The 24,783-nt window shown below is 36.9% G+C and overlaps 2 protein-coding genes across 6 annotated transcripts in view; one reads left to right on the forward strand and one right to left on the reverse strand.

The window, feature by feature from the left end:
* Positions 1–6,391, reverse strand: part of LOC134225216 (uncharacterized) — a 50,143-nt gene extending 43,752 nt beyond the window's left edge. Inside the window, exons 1-4 of one of the 4 annotated variants that reach the window (XR_009983194.1) lie at positions 6,187–6,391; positions 6,039–6,130; positions 5,795–5,978; positions 4,332–4,481 (exon numbers count right to left, since the gene is read on the reverse strand). Coding sequence is in view for 2 of the 4 variants with exons in the window: in XM_062705093.1 (XP_062561077.1) it covers positions 5,824–5,978; positions 6,039–6,130; positions 6,187–6,251 (312 nt within the window). In the remaining 2 variants the exon portion in view is untranslated. Of the gene's footprint in view, positions 1–4,331; positions 4,482–5,428; positions 5,979–6,038; positions 6,131–6,186 lie in introns of those variants that run through there. The other 3 variants (XR_009983195.1, XM_062705094.1, XM_062705093.1) reach the window with 3 other exon arrangements.
* The window catches only part of LOC134225215 (organic cation transporter protein-like), an 86,271-nt gene that overhangs the window by 33,381 nt on the left and 28,107 nt on the right, over positions 1–24,783 (forward strand). The gene's annotated exons all lie outside the window — the stretch shown is intronic.

The raw sequence follows: 24,783 nt of genomic DNA on the forward strand, positions 1-24,783 counted from the left end.
TGCCGTGACCTTTTCTCACGGATGTGAGTAGCAACCAAAGGCCCTCCGGAAGATCCGTATCACACGTAAAAGTGATCAATTCATAAAACCCACCTTAGAAAAACACGCCATATAAGAGATGATGAAGCACACGATTCTTCTAAACCTTTTTATTTTCCTAATTTTAGAAACAAATGATCGTAACCAATTCGCATGGATTGCCCACTGTATGTCTTCAAGTACATTCAGATCATCCGTAAAATCGGTCAATTCATGAAACTTGTCATAGTTTTCCTATTTTCGTATCCTGAGTAATGAATGATCGTTGTAACCCATTCTCAGGAACGTGTGCAGTCACCAATGAAACTCCGCAAGATCAAAAAATCTGTAATTATAGTCAATTCATAAAAATTATGATAACACTATTTTTTTTTTGGGAGGACAATCACATTAACCCAGAAAATATTTTCCAGTATGACAAAATTTGCTTCCATGAGTCGATATTCAGTCATAAATCATCTACTCATGAAAGTTTAACTTAAAATAAAAATTTACTTTGGTTGAATCTTTTGACAACTTTTGGTCAAAAATTTCTTGCAAGATGATGGACCATAAAAAACCATTCTTATAATTTTAAATTTTTATTAACAGGGGGTCTATAATGGCAGCAAAAAGGTTCAACTATGATAAAAAGAGCACCTGAAATTTTCTCAAATTGTTAAGGTGACAATATCAGGTCGGAAATGTGATAAAATCGGGTCGAAAACGAGAGAAAATCGAGGGTATAGACAAAATCGCGAAGTGACAAAACCGGGTCGATACTGTATTATTAGGATAACATGATGAAACTTTTATGCCCAGAGAAGTCGAGAAAATTTCCAACTTAAAAATTTCCTAGGCCGAACCGGGAATCGAAACCCGCTACCCTCAGCATGATCTTGCTTTGTAGTTGCGAATCTTACCGCACGGGAAAGGGGGCCCCCGCAGAAAGCATCACAACAACCTTCATGAGATGATCAATAAGTAGAATAACAAACACTTTCAAAAGATCGTGTTCTAGTAGGATAAATATCAAGTGTTGACCAATCCGTAGGAACTTTAGGAGGACATCCAGTGATCACTTAAGTCATGTGTATGGATCACGAGAGGGCCTTCACTGGCCATTCAAGTCCATAACTGAGGGTCACGACAAAAATGTCTTGCTCAGGTTGCGATAATAGACTTTAGTAAAACAAATTTTTGCTCCTTTGATTCGAGATTCGTTAGTTTGCAGCTTTTAGGAATATCACGGGCATTATTCATAAAGAAGTGGCCGCTCAGGTCCATAAGAATGGGTAACGATAACTTTCTATAACTCATAGAATGTTAATGAAAAGCTTTGGAAAAGCCGCGTTCTTCTATGGTGAGTTGCATAGAATGAACATTTCTATGGATGTTCCCGATCTTAGAAAGGACCTCTGGTGGCAACTCAAGTACATTTAAATGGGTCACCACGTTTTTTGTTACTCAGAGTAGCTTTCTAAAAATTGCACTCTTCCATGATGAGTCACCCAGGTCCTTCAATATATATATATACGTGCACTTTTAAATAAAGATATAGCAATAAAAAAAGTCAAAACAGCCAATAAAAGAAGCGAAGGTGTGCCAATAAAAAAATGCCAAATCGCACTAAAAATGAAGAAAATAGCAATAAAAAAGTGCAAAAGTGCTTTTATTAACTCTTTAATAACCGGTGAAACTGAAGAAAAAGACAACAGTAAACCGCATAAATGCAATCAAAAATACATATTTTCACATCAAATAAAGCCATTTTGGCACTAAACAAAACACAAGTAGCAATAAAATTTGCTATATTTTCCACTAGAAATAGAATAATTAGCAATATACTAATGATTAGTAGCAATGGAAATAACTCAAAGTGTTCTTTGTTTCGAGCGTATTTTATTGTCATTTGAGTTGAAAACTCTGTGATTTTGTAAAACAAATCCAACTAAATACACCAAAATAGCAATAAAAAATTCAAATGTCCTAAGGAAAATTATGAAAAATTATTATAGCAAATGAAAATGTATCATTTAAAAAGATGTTATGTGCCCATAAAAATAAAATAATGTGCATGCAAAAAAATGAAAAATAGCAATAATTAATCCATAATCTAAAGTATTCATGCCAATAGAAAAATCCTACATGCACAAGAATTATCAGTTAGAGAGCCATTAAATAATATTACTTTTCCAACGAAATGTGTCTCGGCTAGAACAAAAATTGTCGATAAAGAAGAGTATACCTTAAAAAGAGATCAATGGCTGACATAGAAAAAAAATAAATGTAATACCCACATTAAATAACCTAGTATTCATGTGTGTGTGTCATCCTCTATCCCTCACCCAGCTGGGAGTGTTGGTCAAGTAGTACTACGAATAATTTGATCATATCTCATGCTCCGTAATGGTGCCCTTTATGTTACGAAGACTAGTACTACAAAAAGGATTTACCCCTGAAGCAAGTTAAGTTGCTTCAGGAAGTGTAGGGAACGGGATGTACTAGTTATTCATAACAGGTACAGCAAAACTTCACAAGGACGCCCTTATTCGTATTAACTACTCAGGGAATAGAAGGTCAAGAAGAGCCACCGTTGCTAACTAAAGCGTGAACCGGATACCTGGGACTCCCACAATATCCGCGGCGATAGTAACAAACGATGCCCTGTACGTATTTAGTGTTCAATTTTCATTTTTAAATTTATAAGGAAATGATCAGAGGGGACAACGATTTTTTTTCATATGGATTTTGGCAAGTATGACAGTCACCTCTTATTTGGTGCATAAATTTATACTCCAATGTCAAAATGCTCCTATACTTTCACGTATTGGCGGGGTATTCGTGAACATTTGTATTGTTTACCATTTTTATAAGAGAGAGTGGTGTCGAACGCATATATCAAATTAAAGAATGATACGATAAAAAATATACAAAATGCGTTAAAATTACATTTATCGTTTCCATTCTCTACCGAAATATGCTGATAAATAATTATGTGCTGACAAGAAGCTCCATACTGGGGAGAAACACACGTTACTGCCATTTTCGAATCCTCTGTGCGTTTTACAACATTCTCACTAACGGTATTGTTTATATGCTATAGACGATGCCGTTGTGGTGGTGCCGGAATCATTGACTCGATTAGTGGCAACCAAAATCTGACACCTTGACACCCGCCTGGAAATGATAGAAAGAAAGCAAATATTTGGAACGTGCTCACCAGTTTCCGAGACGATGACTTGATAACAAAGCGTTTAATTTCGAGAAATCAGACCCTAGATGCCTTTCGCTATTCTGATTTCTGTGATCTAGTCTTCTAGTGTGCCGTTGTAAGCGCGTTCAAAGTGGGTGTTTCATGATATGATCCTCTCCTAGTCGATTTAGAGAACACATATTAAAGTAAAATTATAAAATTGAAAAGGGAAAAGAATTCGAGGAAATCAAACGATTTGGAGCATGATTGGAAATGTTGAAATGTAAAATAAGGAATGAAGAGGAACAGAATATCAAATTATAACAAAACGAAAAGCTTCTCTGTTAGCTTCCTCAGAAAATCTTGATATCTTCGTCTGCAGCGGGTTGAAGTTCACCGATTTGTAGCTTCAGTGTCCTTTTTTTTCTTTGCATAACAAAAATGCTGGAGGCAAAAAAAATGACGCACCGAAAACCAAACACGTCTTGATTTGAGCACCTTGATTTTTCGTGGATTTCTCGTTTATCTTTAAAGGCTAATTCTAGAGAAAAGATTGATGGGTGAAAAATCAACATAAACAACAAAAAAAGGTTTCTCTCTTGGCCCGAAAAACGCTTCATTAAATAACCTAGTATTCATTCATGCATTTAGCCAAGACACCAACCTTGTATGATTCGTTACACAAATTTCTTCATAACTTTTGAACGTAATAGCCGGTCGTTAACAATTTCAATAGTGATCAACTAGCCCTTTCCTGATCAAGGATTACTTTCATGGACAGACAGGCATTTCTTCAAATCGTCTCCGAGCCTTTTATAAAAATTTCAGTTTTGGAGTGAAATGAAAGTCTTTCTGTACAGCCCAGATTCAATAGAATTAACTTACACGCTTTTGGAAAATAAATAAATAAATCAAAATCAGCTGGGTTTGAATCCTTAGTGTAACGTAGCATTAAACGATAATATTTGAAAAATTATCGATATAGATCTTCTGGTAATAATAAAACTAGATCCAGCTATAAATTACTTACATTAAAAAAAGAATCGAATATGTTGAAAGACAATGTGACACGAATGCGAAAATGAATGAAAAGCAATTTTATTTTCAGAAGAGATACTTCATTTTATTTGTTTATCAGTATGTCTGGAAGATTAGTTACAGAAATCTGGTGCCGGTACTTGCATCCGAATATAATATTTACCAGACACCGTTTTCCAGAACAATAAATTATCGATTATGAATAAATTTTATTAGTATTAGAATATTTCTGAAAAATAAATAAATGTAAAAGTGAAAAAAATGCAAATTAGCAGGATTTGGGTAACACTTTCATATTTTCGATTAGTTTTATATAGGGTTACTGCTTCGTAATTCATATCATAGCTGCCATGTATATAAAAAACAAAGCAATTAAAAGGTATATGCTTCGTTTCTTGTTTTTTTTAGGAGTGAGCACCCATGTATGCAAGAAGATGCGACGAGATTGGTGCTGTATTTCTTATTTTACGACGAGATGAATATATTTTCAGTGAGATGGAAATGGTTCCCCTATAATTGTCTTGTAGTATGACCAATTAGATTTGATTTGTAGTGTGAATTTTGATAACAAGTTCAGTCTTTCACAATAATTAATCAAATTAAATAGTAACGCATGCATATGGGAGTGCAAATATAGCTGATTAAAAAATCTCATTTACTCTTACTCAGTGAATCAGAATTTGTTGGATCATAGTTTGGAAATATGTACTTACATTATAGTCATTGCTTAAGCTCTCGTCCTCAACCAGTCAGGTAACTGACCTTAGCTAAACTAAAATCATTGTGGCAACTCTGTGTGCGGCAGGAGAACTATGCTATTAGCGCGCTGAGAGTTGTTAGACCACTGATATAGTCGCTGATTTGTGAATGACGAGTCACTGAGTGATTATTACAGCGAGCGTGACTATGATTGCAGCATTAAGAACCTCACAATTCCAACAAAAACCGATATACTACTAATTTTCAATAAGCCAGTAATGAGTAAACTGAGAGGATATTACGAAAAACAAATTACTACATAAAAGACATAGTATTTTAAATTAAAGAAACTACCAATGAGCTGCGTATAGAACCATATCAGTTTATTCCTTATTGTCTTATCGAATTAAATCCATCTAATATCTAAATGTACTAAAAATTGAGCTACCATATTTTGAAGTTTAAAAAATCTCTCAATTTTTGGTACATTTTATATATTTTTCTAAAATAACTTGGATGATACGTTTCTTGTAACATTCATACTTTTGCACCGCCATGTACTTGCTTTACTACTGTCTATAATGGCATATAAGTCACATAAGAATAAAAAAACTCAGTAGAGAAGGGACTGATATGCTATCATAGGCAGACTATTTCTATTCGACGATTTCCCTAGGAAAATTGGAAATGTATGGATAATTATTTAAAAAAAAAACAGATGATTACACTTTATCTACGTTTAAGAATTAAATCGGCATTTTTTCCCAATAAGCATTATTCAATACTGTATTATTTTGATAACATTTCTCTTGCCGGTTAACTCCTTATTGTTCTAGTACTTACGGACTTTGTTCCGAATCCCAGCTCATAGCCTAACCGGCCTGACTGCACTCGCCGTATTGATGAGCTTCTATTGAAGAAATTTGTTGGCACCATTGTTGGAGTTCCATCAATCCGAAAACGATGGTAATGGGCAAGCCCCGTACCCCATCACCGGGGATGTGTTGGTCCGGCGGTAAAAAACATCCTGTACAACGTAAAACAAAATTATAATCGAGGTTAATATAAGATATTTGATCCTACCTACCTACTTGGGAAACTTCGCTGGTCGGCCATATCCTTGCTGGTAGTTTCGGACAGTTTTGTTGGTTCGCTCTCTGGGAACCACTCGGACGTGACCTTGACGTAAATTGAAGGTTAGTAGGTATGATTATTTCATCACTATTGTAAATTACCTGATAAGATGGTATTCCTTACATTTGTCGTATCCGAGCATACGACAATTCCGGTGTCCTTCCATTATCTGTCCGCCTGCAGCCCAGTAAAACCGTAAAACTCTACCCGAACAAATTAATTTTTATTCGCGTTATTGTTGGGCTGTAAAACTAATATGGCAGCTCAACTAAGCAAGAAAACTGTGCGTGGCGTGCGAGAGTATACAAGTAGTAGTGCTGTCCAATGAGCAGCTCGAAGTAGCTCGAAGTTGTTCCCGTCCTGCTCGTTCTTTTTTGTCAACAAATGGGCATGAGCAGGACAGGGAGAAACTTCGAGCTACTTCGAGCTCTCATTGGACAGCACTAGTGTGTGTCAATGAGCGTAACTTGCTTTTGACATCTGTGTATGTCATCATTCTGTCATGATGATTAGAGATGGGCGCTTTCCCGATATTTAACAACCAGAGTAACATTTGTAAAGCTCTATCATTAAAAAATATTATTTCAAGCTCTATCTAGAATAAGGGCGAATGTCGCAAGAGAGGATTCTCTTCGTCGACTTCCCTCTTTAATAAAAGTAACAAGCAGTGGATTTATTTGTGGTTTATCACCTCAGCACGATAGAAAATAATGCGAACTTGCATTTTGTCACTTTTATTTAAAAGAGGGGAAGTTGACGAAAAGAATTCTCTCTTGCGACATTCGCCCTTTTACCAGATAGAGATTGATTTATCCGGTACTTATAGGGCACTGCACGGACTGCTTTGTCTCTTTCTCGCTGCAAAGAAGTTAGAAAACAACAAGGCCAGTAAACGTCAAAATTTATGAAGAACGAAAGAGAAAGAGATGGTTCCGTGCAGTGCCCTATTCAAAAGGGCATATGTGATTTTGTAAACAAAGATTGAAACGTCGATTTCTCGCTAAACTTTTCAAAGGACATTTTAAGTAACATTTTTTTCATGAATTATTTGAATAGCGCAATCAACAGAACAACATGAAAGCTATTGATTGCAGTATTCAAATTAATTCATAGGAAAAAATTACTTAGGTCCTTTTGAAAAGTTAAGCGAGATTTGTCCAATCTGATAGCACTCCCACGCGAACCAACACTGTTGTAAGAGCCTGACCATACCTGTTTGTGGTTATGGTTTGCGTGAAAGTGCTATCAGATTGAAAAAATCGACGTTACAATCTACGAACGCTAATGGCTGCCACAATCAAGATCAGTTTTTGGTGGGGTTAAAAAAAGTTTGAAGTTTGGCTTATGTCGTTTGACACAAAAACTATAAGTTTCCATCATCATAATTCAATGAATAATGAATGATCGCTGCGATGTCAAACGACACAAGCCAAGTGTCAGATCGATTGCATCCTACTAGTACATCATTGAATTGTGGCGGTCATTACTGCACGTAAAATGCTGGATATTGTCGCGCTTGTCTTTTTCTAGAATACGACGGCGGTCTTACGCTCGCATGCTCAACTGCGAAGGTAGACGTCAAGATAGCCTCCGGGTTAAAAGATAGAGAGAACTTTCCCGCTGAAAACAAACACCGGAGTCACTGAGCACTGAGAAAATCATTGGATCAACAGTGTAAACAATTGAAGTATATACCTAATGCTCTACGGTATAGACGAATCCAAGTAAAAATAAGAAGAAAACACACGACGGTGTTAACTTTGACAGATCCTACAGCACAGCATAGGGAGATCATTTTAAAATGCTTATAATAAATTCTAGACAAATTGTAATTAAAATCTGATTGATGTACGGTACGGAAAAAGTTTTGAATTACATATCTGGAAGCTTATCTCAAGTTTTTGAATATTTTCCAAAAATGTATCTATCATACAGTTCGGAACTTTTTCCGTATCATACATCAATCAGATTTTAATTACAATTTGTCTAGAATTTATTATAAGCATTTTAAAATGATCTCCCTATGCTGTGCTGTAGGATCTGTCAAAGTTAACACCGTCGAGTGTTTCCTTCTTATTTTTACTTGGATTCGTCTATAGAATACGGTATTTTGTTTCTAGATGGTTGCCAATGCACATATAAGCCATTTCATGAGACAGATCCAAACAGCTGATCGAAATTTTGAGTGAACGGCTCGGTCTTTGTTTTGGTAAATTTGCATGCAAACCATCATCATTTCGTCATCATCATCATCATTTCATTTCATTTTTGCAAATGTGCCTTGTAAAATGTAAATATTAGTGTTAGGTCTCCTGTCATTTGAGCTTTCTATAAAATGGCTTATTGTATCAACACCATGGATATAGTACGTCAACATGGTTCTCTGATGTACACGTTAAGAAAAAACCTTATAAGTTATGGCAAAAACCTATTCGAAAATACTAATGCACTTTATTATGCCACCCAATGAATGATCCCATACCAAACAGCTAATAAAATTCATAAGTTTATGAAAAGTATAAGTTTTTGAATGTATATCACTAATGCAATGTATAAGTTTTTACTTATTACAAGATTAGTTTTACAAAATTAGGCATTCATAAGGCGAAATATATCTTATTATTAAACGCTATTGAGTTTCACTTAGATCAATGACTGATTTAGTGGTGCGCATGATGGCGCACGGCTATGGCATAAATGCGCACCATTCGGGATGCAGTCGCGACATCCGGAAATGGGAGAAAATGCGATTGTCGCGAGAGCTCAGTTCGGTTTTCAACTGGATCTACAATATAACCTCCGACGTGTTCCGAAAAAGAGGGCTCCTGTCCAGCAGAAATCCAAGCGTCGGTGATGATTTACACTTAATCAGTATTTCAATGTTCGGTGTTTTGTTTGCCGAGTTTCTACTGCAAAATTTTGTTTTTACCGAAATATTAGTTTTTTAGTTGATCACAAATAACTGTCAGTAATAAATTCCCGAGTTTCGGTAAAAAATTATCTTTATTATTCTGACGTTCACTTATTTTTACTGAACAAATCATTTAATCCATAAATTACTGAACAGCACAAAAAATCGGTACAAATCTATACCAAATTTACCGAATAGCCATTAAAAAATGACCGATGTTGTTTTCTCGATTCTTTTTTTTTCGGTTGAGCTTCCATTTTGAAAATTATTTCCGTCGTGTTGGTTGACGCGTTTCAAAAAGTGAACTTTTCAGCCACAGATCGCACAGCTGTGCGTAAAACAAGTGGGAACCGGTGCCTCCCGAGGTGCCTCCTACCTCTGGGAACTTTGTTCTTGAAAGAATTTGTCATGGAGAATAGCCCCTTGAATTATCGTAACTAGTTTGCGAAAAACGTTTTTCACGGTATGCTCAGAACCGAAGGTGTGACGGTGGTAAGGTCGGTGTGCTAAGGATGATGTCGGTGTGTTGTGATTTGGCGATGTGCTAAGGATGATGTTAATAAAAGACAGATTTTCTCTTATATGGCCTAGGATTCAATCCCTGTCTGACAATAAAAAAAATATAACCGGCGCAAGTCTCATTTCTTCATACTTACAGCCTGTTCAGATTAGGATAATTTACGAGGTATTTCACGTAAAAAATGACAAGAAGAAGTTATATGAAAATACGATGAGTGAACATTGACATCAAACAACTCTTTATAATGTCAAATGCCGCGTAAATTATCGTAATTTGAATAGGTTTTATATTTCATGCAAAGGTATTTATTGATTAGATATACTGTCCAGTCGGTAAAATATTTTCCAAAAATAAATCCTCATTTACTGACTAACTCAATTATTTGCATATAAACAAACATCCTTCATTACCGATTTTAATGTTTATTTGACATTTCTCGTTCATGCTGAAAACTCGGTAATGTAAAATATTGCTGTTGAAATTACTGGGTGATCCGTAGTACAAAAACTCAGTAAAATTATACCGACTCCGGTAAAATAAAGTAGCTGTGTACTATATACAAAATATTAATATTATGGACCGTAAACATTATTTATATAATTAAAAAATAATGAAGTATTTTCTATCCAGTTTTCCGCGAGCGGTAATGGCCGCCAGCTTACCTGCGGGTTAGTCTCTGATTTGACATTTCTGGAGGTCAACTGCACCCACCGTTCGAGAATTTTGATCAATGTAGCATATAAAAAGGCTTGAATCCACTTAATCAGCACCTTCTTTTATGCCACATTGGTCAGAATGCTCGGAGCGGTGGGTGCAGTTGACTCCAGAAATGTCAAATCAAAGACTAACCCGCAGGCAAGCTGGCGGCCATTACCGCTCGCGGAAAACTGGATACTTACCATCAAGATTGAAAAAAAAAACACTGAGTGGAAATATCAAAACAGCTTCTCTGCTGATCCGCCATTGCACAATAAACACTAGCGCTACTGAATACATGACAAGAAAAAGCAGATCGGTCGGAGTTATTTTTACTGCTGTGAGAACCAGAAATTATCGTCCTACCTTGGTCATCTACCTCGCAAATTCACGGTTTCGGATCAAATCATGAAGCAGTCTGGTTATTTAAAGTGGTTGGATATGTCCGTTAAGGACGTGATCATGGCAATTCCAATATCTGTGATCAGCTGCTGGAACTATACCAACAACCAAACGCCGTGTCACTTTAAGACAGCCTGCCGAAGTTGCCACCTAGCGAATCATCGTCAACATTACATTGAATTCGGGAAAAGGCCGAATATCCACAATCCGCCGTAGAAAACAACGATACTCCACCGATTCCCATTCAGCCATGGCAACATTACCCACATCCACATTCAAACAGTGGGTACTATCCACCGTCTGGAACAACAAGGGATGCTTCGAAGTGCCCAGAACTACAGGCAATTTTTTTCTTGTTCTGTTGTTAGTGCTACATTGTAAGTACCTATCTGTATCAACGGTTTTTCTTCTAGTGGAAAATAAACAAGACTTATTTGAATACATTTTGTTTTTGTATTTTTTTTATAATCGAGAAATAAGCTAAACAGAATTCATTTCGTTTATAAAGCTGGCACACGAATAATACTTGCGGCTGCATTTAAAAAACATTAGAAAAGCTAAATAAATTGTATTTGATGTGCATTCATTTTTTTTGAGTGCGTTGCACATAAAATTTAAGAGGCACCAAATTTTCAAGTTTTATGTGCATGACCAATAAACATTATTTGCAAAGCTTGATTGCAAAAATATATGTGCGCTGCACATAAAATCTAGATGGTAACTAAGCTCAGTGTATAAGTACCGGATAAATCAAGCTCTATCTGGTAAAAGGGCGAATGTCGCAAGAGAGAATTCTTTTCGTCAACTTCCCCTCTTTTAAATAAAAGTGACAAAATGCAAGTTCGCATTATTTTCTATCGTGCTGAGGTGATAAACCACAAATAAATCCACTGCTTGTTACTTTTATTAAAAGATGAGAAGTCGACGAAGAGAATCCTCTCTTGCGACATTCGCCCTTATTCTAGATAGAGCTTGAAATAATATTTTTTAATGATAGAGCTTTACAAATGTTACTCTGGTTGTTAAATATTGGGAAAGCGCCCATCTCTAATCATCATGACAGAATGATGACATACACAGATGTCAAAAGCAAGTTACGCTCATTGACACACACTACTTGTATACTCTCGCACGCCACGCACAGTTTTCTTGCTTAGTTGAGCTGCCATATTAGTTTTACAGCCCAACAATAACGCGAATGAAAATTAATTTGTTCGGGTAGAGTTTTACGGTTTTACTGGGCTGCAGGCGGACAGATAATGGAAGGACACCGGAATTGTCGTATGCTCGGATACGACAAATGTAAGGAATACCATCTTATCAGGTAATTTACAATAGTGATGAAATAATCATACCTACTAACCTTCAATTTACGTCAAGGTCACGTCCGAGTGGTTCCCAGAGAGCGAACCAACAAAACTGTCCGAAACTACCAGCAAGGATATGGCCGACCAGCGAAGTTTCCCAAGTAGGTAGGTAGGATCAAATATCTTATATTAACCTCGATTATAATTTTGTTTTACGTTGTACAGGATGTTTTTACCGCCGGACCAACACATCCCCGGTGATGGGGTACGGGGCTTGCCCATTACCATCGTTTTCGGATTGATGGAACTCCAACAATGGTGCCAACAAATTTCTTCAATAGAAGCTCATCAATACGGCGAGTGCGGTCAGGCCGGTTAGGCTATGAGCTGCGATTCGGAACAAAGTTCGTAAGTACTAGAACGATAAGGAGTTAACTGGCAAGAAAAAAGTTATCAAAATAATACAGTATTGAATAATGCTTATTGGGAAAATTCTTAAACGTAGATAAAGTGTAATCATCTATATTTTTAATGATTATCCATACATTTCCAATTTTCCTAGGGAAACCGTCGAATAGAAATAGTCTGCCTATGATAGCATATCAGTCCCTTCTCTGCTGAGTTTTTTTATTCTTATGTGACTTATATGCCATTATAGACAGTAGTAAAGCAAGTACATGGCGGTGCAAAAGTATGAATGTTACAAGAAACGTATCATCCAAGTTATCTTAGAAAAATATATAAAATGTACCAAAAATTGAGAGATTTTTAAACTTCAAAATATGGTAGCTCAACTTTTAGTACATTTAGATATCAGATGGATTTAATTCGATAAGACAATAAGGAATAAACTGATATGGTTCTATACGCAGCTCATTGGTAGTTTCTTTAATTTAAAATACTATGTCTTTTATGTAGTAATTTGTTTTTCGTAATATCCTCTCAGTTTACTCATTACTGGCTTATTGAAAATTAGTAGTATATCGGTTTTGTTGGAATTGTGAGGTTCTTAATGCTGCAATCATAGTCACGCTCGCTGTAATAATCACTCAGTGACTCGTCATTCACAAATCAGCGACTATATCAGTGGTCTAACAACTCTCAGCGCGCTAATAGCATAGTTCTCCTGCCGCACACAGAGTTGCCACAATGATTTTAGTTTAGCTAAGGTCAGTTACCTGACTGGTTGAGGACGAGAGCTTAAGCAATGACTATAATGTAAGTACATATTTCCAAACTATGATCCAACAAATTCTGATTCACTGAGTAAGAGTAAATGAGATTTTTTGGTTGTTGATCAGCTATATTTGCACTCCCATATGCATGCGTTACTATTTAATTTGATTAATTATTGTGAAAGACTGAACTTGTTATCAAAATTCACACTACAAATCAAATCTAATTGGTCATACTACAAGACAATTATAGGGGAACCATTTCCATCTCACTGAAAATATATTCATCTCGTCGTAAAATAAGAAATACAGCACCAATCTCGTCGCATCTTCTTGCATACATGGGTGCTCACTCCTAAAAAAAACAAGAAACGAAGCATATACCTTTTAATTGCTTTGTTTTTATATACATGGCAGCTATGATATGAATTACGAAGCAGTAACCCTATATAAAACTAATCGAAAATATGAAAGTGTTACCCAAATCCTGCTAATTTGCATTTTTTCACTTTTACATTTATTTATTTTTCAGAAATATTCTAATACTAATAAAATTTATTCATAATCGATAATTTATTGTTCTGGAAAACGGTGTCTGGTAAATATTATATTCGGATGCAAGTACCGGCACCAGATTTCTGTAACTAATCTTCCAGACATACTGATAAACAAATAAAATGAAGTATCTCTTCTGAAAATAAAATTGCTTTTCATTCATTTTCGCATTCGTGTCACATTGTCTTTCAACATATTCGATTCTTTTTTAATGTAAGTAATTTATAGCTGGATCTAGTTTTATTATTATCAGAAGATCTATATCGATAATTTTTCAAATATTATCGTTTAATGCTACGTTACACTAAGGATTCAAACCCAGCTGATTTTGATTTATTTATTTATTTTCCAAAAGCGTGTAAGTTAATTCTATTGAATCTGGGCTGTACAGAAAGACTTTCATTTCACTCCAAAACTGAAATTTTTATAAAAGGCTCGGAGACGATTTGAAGAAATGCCTGTCTGTCCATGAAAGTAATCCTTGATCAGGGAAAGGGCTAGTTGATCACTATTGAAATTGTTAACGACCGGCTATTACGTTCAAAAGTTATGAAGAAATTTGTGTAACGAATCATACAAGGTTGGTGTCTTGGCTAAATGCATGAATGAATACTAGGTTATTTAATGAAGCGTTTTTCGGGCCAAGAGAGAAACCTTTTTTTGTTGTTTATGTTGATTTTTCACCCATCAATCTTTTCTCTAGAATTAGCCTTTAAAGATAAACGAGAAATCCACGAAAAATCAAGGTGCTCAAATCAAGACGTGTTTGGTTTTCGGTGCGTCATTTATTGCCTCCAGCATTTTTGTTATGCAAAGAAAAAAAAGGACACTGAAGCTACAAATCGGTGAACTTCAACCCGCTGCAGACGAAGATATCAAGATTTTCTGAGGAAGCTAACAGAGAAGCTTTTCGTTTTGTTATAATTTGATATTCTGTTCCTCTTCATTCCTTATTTTACATTTCAACATTTCCAATCATGCTCCAAATCGTTTGATTTCCTCGAATTCTTTTCCTTTTCAATTTTATAATTTTACTTTAATATGTGTTCTCTAAATCGACTAGGAGAGGATCATATCATGAAACACCCACTTTGAACGCGCTTACAACGGCACACTAGAAGACTAGATCACAGAAATCAGAATAGCGAAAGGCATCTAGGGTCTGATTTCTCGAAATTAAACGCTTTGTTATCAAGTCATCGTCTCGGAAACTGGTGAGCACGTTCCAAATATTTGCTTTCTTTCTATCATTTCCAGGCGGGTGTCAAGGTGTCAGATTTTGGTTGCCACTAATCGAGTCAATGATTCCGGCACCACCACAACGGCATCGTCTATAGCATATAAACAATACCGTTAGTGAGAATGTTGTAAAACGCACAGAGGATTCGAAAATGGCAGTAACGTGTGTTTCTCCCCAGTATGGAGCTTCTTGTCAGCACATAATTATTTATCAGCATATTTCGGTCAAGAATGGAAACGATAAATGTAATGTTAACGCATTTTGTATATTTTTTTATCGTATCATTCTTTAATTTGATATATGCGTTCGACACCACTCTCTCTTATAAAAATGGTAAACAATACAAATGTTCACGAATACCCCGCCAATACGTGAAAGTATAGGAGCATTTTGACATTGGAGTATAAATTTATGCACCAAATAAGAGGTGACTGTCATACTTGCCAAAATCCATATGAAAAAAAATCGTTGTCCCCCCTCTGATCATTTCCTTATAAATTAAAAAAATGAAAATTGAACACTAAATACGTACAGGGCATCGTTTGTTACTATCGCCGCGGATATTGTGGGAGTCCCAGGTATCCGGTTCACGCTTTAGTTAGCAACGGTGGCTCTTCTTGACCTTCTATTCCCTGAGTAGTTAATACGAATAAGGGCGTCCTTGTGAAGTTTTGCTGTACCTGTTATGAATAACTAGTACATTCCGTTCCCTACACTTCTTGAAGCAACTTAACTTGCTTCAGGGGTAAATCCTTTTTGTAGTACTAGTCTTCGTAACATAAAGGGCACCATTACGGAGCATGAGATATGATCAAATTATTCGTAGTACTACTTGACCAACACTCCCAGCTGGGTGAGGGATAGAGGATGACACACACACACACATGAATACTAGGTTATTTAATGTGGGTATTACATTTATTTTTTTTCTATGTCAGCCATTGATCTCTTTTTAAGGTATACTCTTCTTTATCGACAATTTTTGTTCTAGCCGAGACACATTTCGTTGGAAAAGTAATATTATTTAATGGCTCTCTAACTGATAATTCTTGTGCATGTAGGATTTTTCTATTGGCATGAATACTTTAGATTATGGATTAATTATTGCTATTTTTCATTTTTTTGCATGCACATTATTTTATTTTTATGGGCACATAACATCTTTTTAAATGATACATTTTCATTTGCTATAATAATTTTTCATAATTTTCCTTAGGACATTTGAATTTTTATTGCTATTTTGGTGTATTTAGTTGGATTTGTTTTACAAAATCACAGAGTTTTCAACTCAAATGACAATAAAATACGCTCGAAACAAAGAACACTTTGAGTTATTTCCATTGCTACTAATCATTAGTATATTGCTAATTATTCTATTTCTAGTGGAAAATATAGCAAATTTTATTGCTACTTGTGTTTTGTTTAGTGCCAAAATGGCTTTATTTGATGTGAAAATATGTATTTTTGATTGCATTTATGCGGTTTACTGTTGTCTTTTTCTTCAGTTTCACCGGTTATTAAAGAGTTAATAAAAGCACTTTTGCACTTTTTTATTGCTATTTTCTTCATTTTTAGTGCGATTTGGCATTTTTTTATTGGCACACCTTCGCTTCTTTTATTGGCTGTTTTGACTTTTTTTATTGCTAATTCATATTTTTTTATTGATATTTTATTAGGCTGCCTTACCGAATGTGATAATAAAAGACCTTGATGCGTTTGGCTGGGTAGTGCAGAAATGCAAAACGAGCTTTTTAACTACTTACTTTTTCCCTCTGATCCCAGTACTTTTCTTGGGCTTCAGGCAGGAGATCGTATGACCTCATCTAATCGGCGTATTTTGTTGGGAGTCCAAATCGGTCAGACGGGTTAGAAGCAGTGTTGGGTAAAACAAAAAATCTCAAAACTTATGAAGGATTCAGTTGAAACGCACCTATTTCAGCACCTCATAGCTGAGTCGAATCATCGTGGGTTTCTTTTATTCTCCCTTATTAAAAAATGGCGTTCGCCGCATAGGGCAATGGATGCTCTTGCGATTGTAAACAATAAACTGCTGCCAAATTGATTTTAATCGCTTTCTAGAGCGAAATGATTTTTTGGCAAATGAATGAAACGCATAATAAACTCAGACATGATGCATTCCTTTAACCTTCCTAGTGCATTAGAAAAAAGTGACACTTTGTGCATTAGCGGGTCAAAAATGACCCCAAATTGAATTCGCTCCCAAAAGTTCATTTTCAAACCGATTCTCAATCTTTTGGAACCAAATTGAAGGTATGGATTCCACGGATGTTGTTAAGGACAGATTTTTGCACTTTCGCCATTCTGGTTCCCAGGAATCGATGTTGAAGGAACATAGATTCTTAGGCCAATTTTTGGCGTGATTTCTTGCCTTTCGAAGGGTGATTTTGGAAATGCTCATTAATTTGCGTAGCAATAATCCTAATAGAATGTAGCCATTGTCCATTTCCATGGATCAACACAGTTCCTGGTTATTTCACGGTCCGGTGTCCCTCCGGAAGACCCGGAACATCCGTAGAAGTGGTCAATTCATAGAACTCATCCTAGAAGAGTGCAGTTTTCACAAAGCTTTTGATTATCGTAATTTGAGTAACAAATGATTGTGGTGACCCATTTTGGTGGAACTGGGTGGCCACCGGAGGTCCTCCGGATGATCCGGAACGTCCGTAAAAGTCAACTCATGAAACGCATTATAGAAGAGCGCGGTTTTTTCCAAAGCTTTTCATTATCGAACTTTGAGTAACAAATGATTGTGGTGACCTATTTTGGTGGAACTGGGTAGCAACCGGAGGTGCTCAGAAGATCCGGAACGTCCGTAAAAGTAAATTTATCAAACACATCATAGAAGAGCACAGTTTTTCCAAAGCTTTTTTTATAGTACTTTGAGTAACAAATGATTGTGGTGACCCATTTTGGTGGACCTGGGTGGCCACCGGAGGTGCTCCAGAAGATCCGGAACGTCCGTAGAAGTGGTTAATTCATGAAACTCATGCTAGAAAAGTGCGTTTGTTTTTAATTGTCGAACGCTGGCCATTTTGATGGACCTGAATGGCCACCGGAGTTCCTTCAGATCTGAGTGGCTACCGGAGCTTCCCCAGAAGATCAGGAACGTCTGTAAAAGTGGTCAATTAATCAAACTTATCATAGAAGAGTGCGTTTTTTCGAATCTTTTCATTTTCAAACGCTGAGTAACAAATGATTATGATTAATTGCATATTATTCGGCAACTCGGTCGTACGGAAATCATTTTTTTTGTTAAATATCTTGGCTGTGCATATGCGACATGAAATGGACAAATTGATATGAAATTTGCGAAAAAGAATCCACGTGTCTTGGAGGGACTCGAACCTCAACCTCCTACTCTCTAGATAGGCGTGATAACACCTACACAACAAGACCACTTAAAGGTCACTTTTGCGTAAAGCCATCAGAATCCGAGTACCAACCTCTACCGCGGTTAGCCCTTTTTGCAAATTGAATATCTTTCGGGTGCTTGATTTGTCCAATCTCCACATGTGCTTTACTGTTGTATATCCATAGTCAAGCGAGTGCACGTTGTTTATTAAACGATAGGATCGCACTATATGCCCCAACAACGGGCTGAGCGGATTGTCTAGAGTGCGAATCAATCACACAAATGGTTATGGTGACCCCGTGTGATAGACCTGAGCGGCCACCGGAGGTCCTCCAGTAGATCCGTAAAAGAGGTCCGTAAAAGAGATCAATTCATGAAACTTATCATAAAAGTGCACAGTTCCTTCCTAGCTCTTCATTGTCGTACTCTGAATAATAAAATAAGACACGAAGGAATGTCGTGACCCGTTCTTATTTACCAAAGTGACTATCGGAGGTCTTACGGAAGATACGGAACATCGGTTAAAGTGGTTAATTGATGTAATACATACTAGAAGAGCTTATTTTTTTTTAATTTCCTTGTCGTACTCTGAACATGAAATTATTGCCGTAACCTTTTCTCACGGATGTGAGTAGCAACCAAAGGCCCTCCGGAAGATCCGTATCACACGTAAAAGTGATCAATTCATAAAACACGCCATATAAGAGATGATGAAGCACACGATTCTTCTAAACCTTTTTATTTTCCTAATTTTAGAAACAAATGATCGTAACCAATTCGCATGGATTGCCCACTGTATGTCTTCAAGTACATTCAGATCATCCGTAAAATTGGTCAATTCATGAAACTTGTCATAGTTTTCCTATTTTCGTATCCTGAGTAATGAATGTTCGTTGTAACCCATTCTCAAGAACGTGTGCAGTCACCAATGAAATTCCGCAATATCAAAAATCTGTAATTATAGTCAATTCATAAAAATTATGATAACACTATTTTTTTTGGGAGGACAATCACATTAACCCAGAAAATATTTTCCAGTATGATAAAATTTGCTTCCATGAGTCGATATTCAGTCATAAATCATCTTCTCATGAAAGTTTAACTTAAAATAAAAATTTACTTTGGTTGAATCTTTTGACAACTTTTGGTCAAAAATTTCTTGCAAGATGATGGACCATAAAAACCATTCTTATAATTTTAAATTTTTATTAACAGGGGTCTATAATGGCAGCAAAAGGTTCAACTATGATAAAAGAGCACCTGAAATTTTCTCAAATTGTTAAGGTGACAATATCAGGTCGGAAATGTGATAAAATCGGGTCGAAAACGAGAGAAAATCGAGGGTATAGACAAAATCGCGAAGTGACAAAACCGGGTCGATACTGTATTATTAGGATAACATGATGAAACTTTTATGCCCAGAGAAGTCGAGAAAATTTCCAACTTAAAAATTTCCTAGGCCGAACCGGGAATCGAAACCCGCTACCCTCAGCATGATCTTGCTTTGTAGTTGCGAATCTTACCGCACGGGAAAGGGGGCCCCCGCAGAAAGCATCACAACAACCTTCATGAGATGATCAATAAGTAGAATAACAAACACTTTCAAAAGATCGTGTTCTAGTAGGATAAATATCAAGTGTTGACCAATCCGTAGGAACTTTAGGAGGACATCCAGTGATCACTTAAGTCATGTGTATGGATCACGAGAGGGCCTTCACTGGCCATTCAAGTCCATAACTGAGGGTCACGACAAAAATGTCTTGCTCAGATTGCGATAATAGATTTTTTGTAAAACAAATTTTTTGCTCCTTTGATTCGAGATTCGTTAGTTTGCAGCTTTTAGGAATATCACGGGCATTATTCATAAAGAAGTGGCCGCTCAGGTCCATAAGAATGGGTAACGATAACTTTCTATAACTCATAGAATGTTAATGAAAAGCTTTGGAAAAGCCGCGTTCTTCTATGGTGAGTTGCATAGAATGAACATTTCTATGGATGTTCCCGATCTTAGAAAGGACCTCTGGTGGCAACTCAAGTACATTTAAATGGGTCACCACGTTTTTTGTTACTCAGAGTAGCTTTCTAAAAATTGCACTCTTCCATGATGAGTCACCCAGGTCCTTCAAAAAGGGTCATCATGATCATGTATTACTCAGCGTTCGGAGATTCAGCTATTGTATAGTGAGTTTTATGAAATGACCACTTTTATGGATGTTCCGGATCTTCTAGAGGACCTCCAGTGGCCACTCAGGTCCATCAAAATGGGTCAGCATAATCATTTGTTACTTAGTGTTCGATAATCAAAAGCTTTGGAAAAAAACCGCACCCTTTTTTGATAAGTTTCATGAAATGACCATTTTTACGGACGTTCCGGATCTTCTGGAGCACCTCCGGTGGCCACCCAGGTCCACCAAAATAGGTCACCACAATCATTTGTTACTCAAAGTACTATAAGGAAAAGCTTTGGAAAAAACCGCGCTCTTCTATGATGTGTTTCATAAATTGACCATTTTTACGGACGTTCCGGATCTTCTGGAGCGCCTCCGGTGGCCACCCAGGTCCACTAAAGTAGGTCACCACAATCATTTGTTATTCAAAGTACGGTAATGAAAAGTTTTGTGAAAAAAACGTGCACTTCTAGGATGAGTTCCATGAATTGACCATTTTCATGGAAGTTACGGATCTTCAGGAGGAACTCCGGTGGCCACTCAGGTCTATAACAATGGGTCACCATAATCATTTGTTCCTCAGCGTTCGATAATGAAAAGCTTTGGAAAAAAACCGCACCCTTTTATGATAAGTTTAAAAAAATGATCACTTTTACGGACGTTCCGGATCTTTCGGAGGTCCTCCGGTGGCCAACCAGGTCCACCAAAATGGATGATTATAATCATTTGTTACTCAGCGTTCGATAATGAAAAGCTTTGGAAAAAACCGCGCTCTTCTAGGATGAGTTCAATGAATTGACCACTTCTACGGATGTTCCGGGTCTTCCGGAGGGACACAATAATCAGGAATTGTGTTGATCCATGCAAATGGGAAATGGCTACATTCTATTGGGATTATTGCTACGCAAATTTATGAGCATTTCCAAAATAACCCAAGTAACATTTTGAGTTTTATGATTTACTACAAGAGTATTTTAATCCTACAACAATAAAACTCTAGTCAAGACATTTTCTACTTCATCGCTTACAACAAAACCTCTTGAAGAGTAGTATCTGCCTAGTTGGCCCACCCTTGCAATGATTTTGAAGGGTAAATAAAAGACGGACTTCAAGACCGAAATATCGACAAAACATGAAGACGAACTCGGCATTAAAAACCTTTCGAAATCTATTTGCAAACTACTATAAAAGAAAATTAGCATCATTTAAAACCATTTCTAAGCCATTTAATCTCGATGCCAGCGGAATTATCTGGAAATAACTTTATTCGAACAATCTCATGGATTCATAAAATACGTTCAGTCTCAACCAAATAAATTAAAGATTGTATTTGAAACGGTAAAAAAAACGGAAACGGTAAATCAAACATTCTGATGAAATATTTATTAATCGATAAAAATAATTAGGGCAGAGTCGGTGTATAGTGCATTAATTTTTGGTGCCGAATGAGATTTATTGTGTTATGTAAAACCCCTATATAAATAATGCGCTCTCAGTAAACCCCGTTTTTACAATTATTTTTCGAAAAAAAATTATGTTGGTTTTTCACTTTTTTGCTAAATTTTTATTATTTATTTATTTTATTGTTCGTAACTGATTCTTCTATATAACATTGCATATAAATATGGCTGTAATGCAGTATAAATACATATTTCGATTAAAGTTCCTACTGATGTGTAGTGAAAAAAAATATGGCGATGGCATCCGAGACGATTTTTTTAGATAAATTTGTTTAAATTTTTTGCTTCGATGAAATCAACTATAAAATCGTAATGTTACATTTATTAACCTGATTTACGTGCTGAATTTCTTATGTACTAGATCGACTGACTGTTACAAATGCCAATTGGTCATTTTTCAACATATATGATGGCCATAATAAAAAAGAATTTGACAGTTCAAAAAAAGTGATAAACAAACGGCATGGATGGAATTTACAAATTGAGAATTCCGATTGATCATTTAAAACACGTAAGTAGAATATAAAATTCTTCTCTAGATATCACTTATGGCGTCATCGTCAATCGGTCGGAGACTATAAATGTGCATTTCCGTGCCACCATTAATGAAAGGTGTACGGTTTCAAGTGACTGCTGGGTCTACGCACCGTCTTATTTCGTCCATTAGTCTCTTTACAATTTGTCAACTCGTGATTTCCGAAAAGCATATTTCGCATTCCAGATGATTGATGCAGTTGAAAATGTGTAAGCATGCATACTGTGAGTAAGCAAGCAGCATGAGAATATTTCAAGACTATGTGATAATTATGTGTACTGCTATTACTACTTCACTGCTCAATTATTTTTGTTTTTTTTTCATTCAATCAGAAGTGCCGTGTTTGTTTTATTTATCATCAGACTAAGGCCGGAGTGGCCTGTGCTGCACATAAAAGACTTCTCCATTCAGCTCGGTTCATGGCTGCACTTCGCCAACCAAGCAGTCTGCGGACACGCAAAAAAAAGCGTTCCCGAATTCGTGAACCAGCAAAAATACACCGTGATTTAATTCATGGATTCGGGAACACCAGCCACGTTTTCCAGAACGTTCCAGAAAACGTGACTTTGTTCCCGAATCCGTGGCTGTTGTTCACGAAAAAATACACCGTGAACTTGTTAGTTCACGAATTCATGAACGCTTTTTTTTTGCGTGGAGGGTCCGCAAGTCGTCCTCCACCTGATCGATCCACCTTGCCCGCTGTGCACCTCGCCTTCTTGTTCCCGTCGGATCGTTGTCGAGAACCATTTTCACCGGATTACTGTCCGACATTCTGGCTACGTGCCCGGCCCACCGCAGTCTTCCGATTTTCGCGGTGTGAACGATGGATGGTTCTCCCAACAGCTGATGCAACTCGTGGTTCATTCGCCTCCTCCACGTACCGTCCGCCATCTGCAACCCACCATAGATGATACGCAACACTTTCCTTTCGAAAACTCCCAGTGCGCGTTGGTCCTCCACGAGCATCGTCCAGGTCTCGTGTCCGTAGAGAACTACCGGTCTTATAAGCGTTTTGTAGATAGTCAGTTTGGTACGGCGGCGAACTCTATTCGATCGAAGCGTCTTGCGGAGTCCAAAGTACGTACGATTTCCAGCCACTATGCGTCTCCGAATTTCTCTGCTGGTATCGTTATCGGCGGTCACCAGTGAGCCCAAGTACACGAATTCTTCAACCACCTCGATTTCGTCACCACCGATAGAAACTCGTGGTGGGTGGCTCACATTGACCTCTCTTGAGCCTCTTCCTATCATGTACTTCGTCTTCGACGTGTTGATGACTAGTCCAATCCGTTTAGCTTCGCTTTTCAGTCTGATGTAGGCTTCCTCCATCCTCTCAAAGTTACGTGCCATGATATCAATGTCGTTGGCGAAACCAAATAACTGGACGGACTTATTGAAAATCGTACCACTCGTGTCAATCTCTGCCCTTCGTATTACTCCCTCCAAAGCGATGTTGAATAGCAGACACGAAAGACCATCACCTTGCCATAACCCTCTACGGGTTTCGAAGGGACTCGAGAATGCCCCTGAAACTCGAACTACGCACATCACCCGATCCATCGTCGCCTCGATCAACCGTATCAGTTTATCCGGAAATCCGTTTTCGTGCATTAGCTGCCATAGCTGGTCCCGATCGATTGTATCATATGCGGCTTTGAAGTCGATAAATAGATGATGTGTGGGCACATTGTATGCCGTGTTTGTATTTCACGTATTCTATAAGACTCTTTATGAAGTCATAAATGTATGAATCATAAATGCCAATTGATCTCATATGAAGCCAATTGTTCCGAGAGTAACATTTATAGTTAAAAAACGACTTCAAGAAGTATTTCATCGTGACAAATAATGCAAACATCACATGGCTTTAATGTTATTACATTGATGGGTTTAATCAAGGCATGGAGTGCGCTAATAATTCCATATTTGAAATAATACAGTATTCGGATTTTATAACCTGCTTCAAAATACTTTGACAACAGCCAGAAGTTGGATCATAATGCATGCGATTATTTTGGAAAAATATGTATTTTTCAGGGTTGGCCACATTAGGCACTAAGGTGGCCAAAACAGGTACACTTCCCCTACTGCAATCAACAGAACAACGTGAAAGCTTTTGATTGTAGTATTCAAATTATTTCATGAAAAAAATGTTACTTAGGTCCTTTTGAAAAGTTAAGCGAGAAATGGCTGCTTATGCAAAAGTTTGATACGTTTTAAGCTAGTTGTTTTGAGTATCTGTTCAATATAAAATGAAGCCAGTCTTGCAAACTTTGTTCTTGAGTACATTTTTAAAAGTGACGGGTTTTATTTATCAGCAAAGTCAAACATCCACTTTTTGTACAGCCGATAAGAG

Source organism: Armigeres subalbatus, chromosome 3, assembly GCF_024139115.2.
Source record: "Armigeres subalbatus isolate Guangzhou_Male chromosome 3, GZ_Asu_2, whole genome shotgun sequence".
NCBI lineage: Eukaryota > Metazoa > Arthropoda > Insecta > Diptera > Culicidae > Armigeres > Armigeres subalbatus.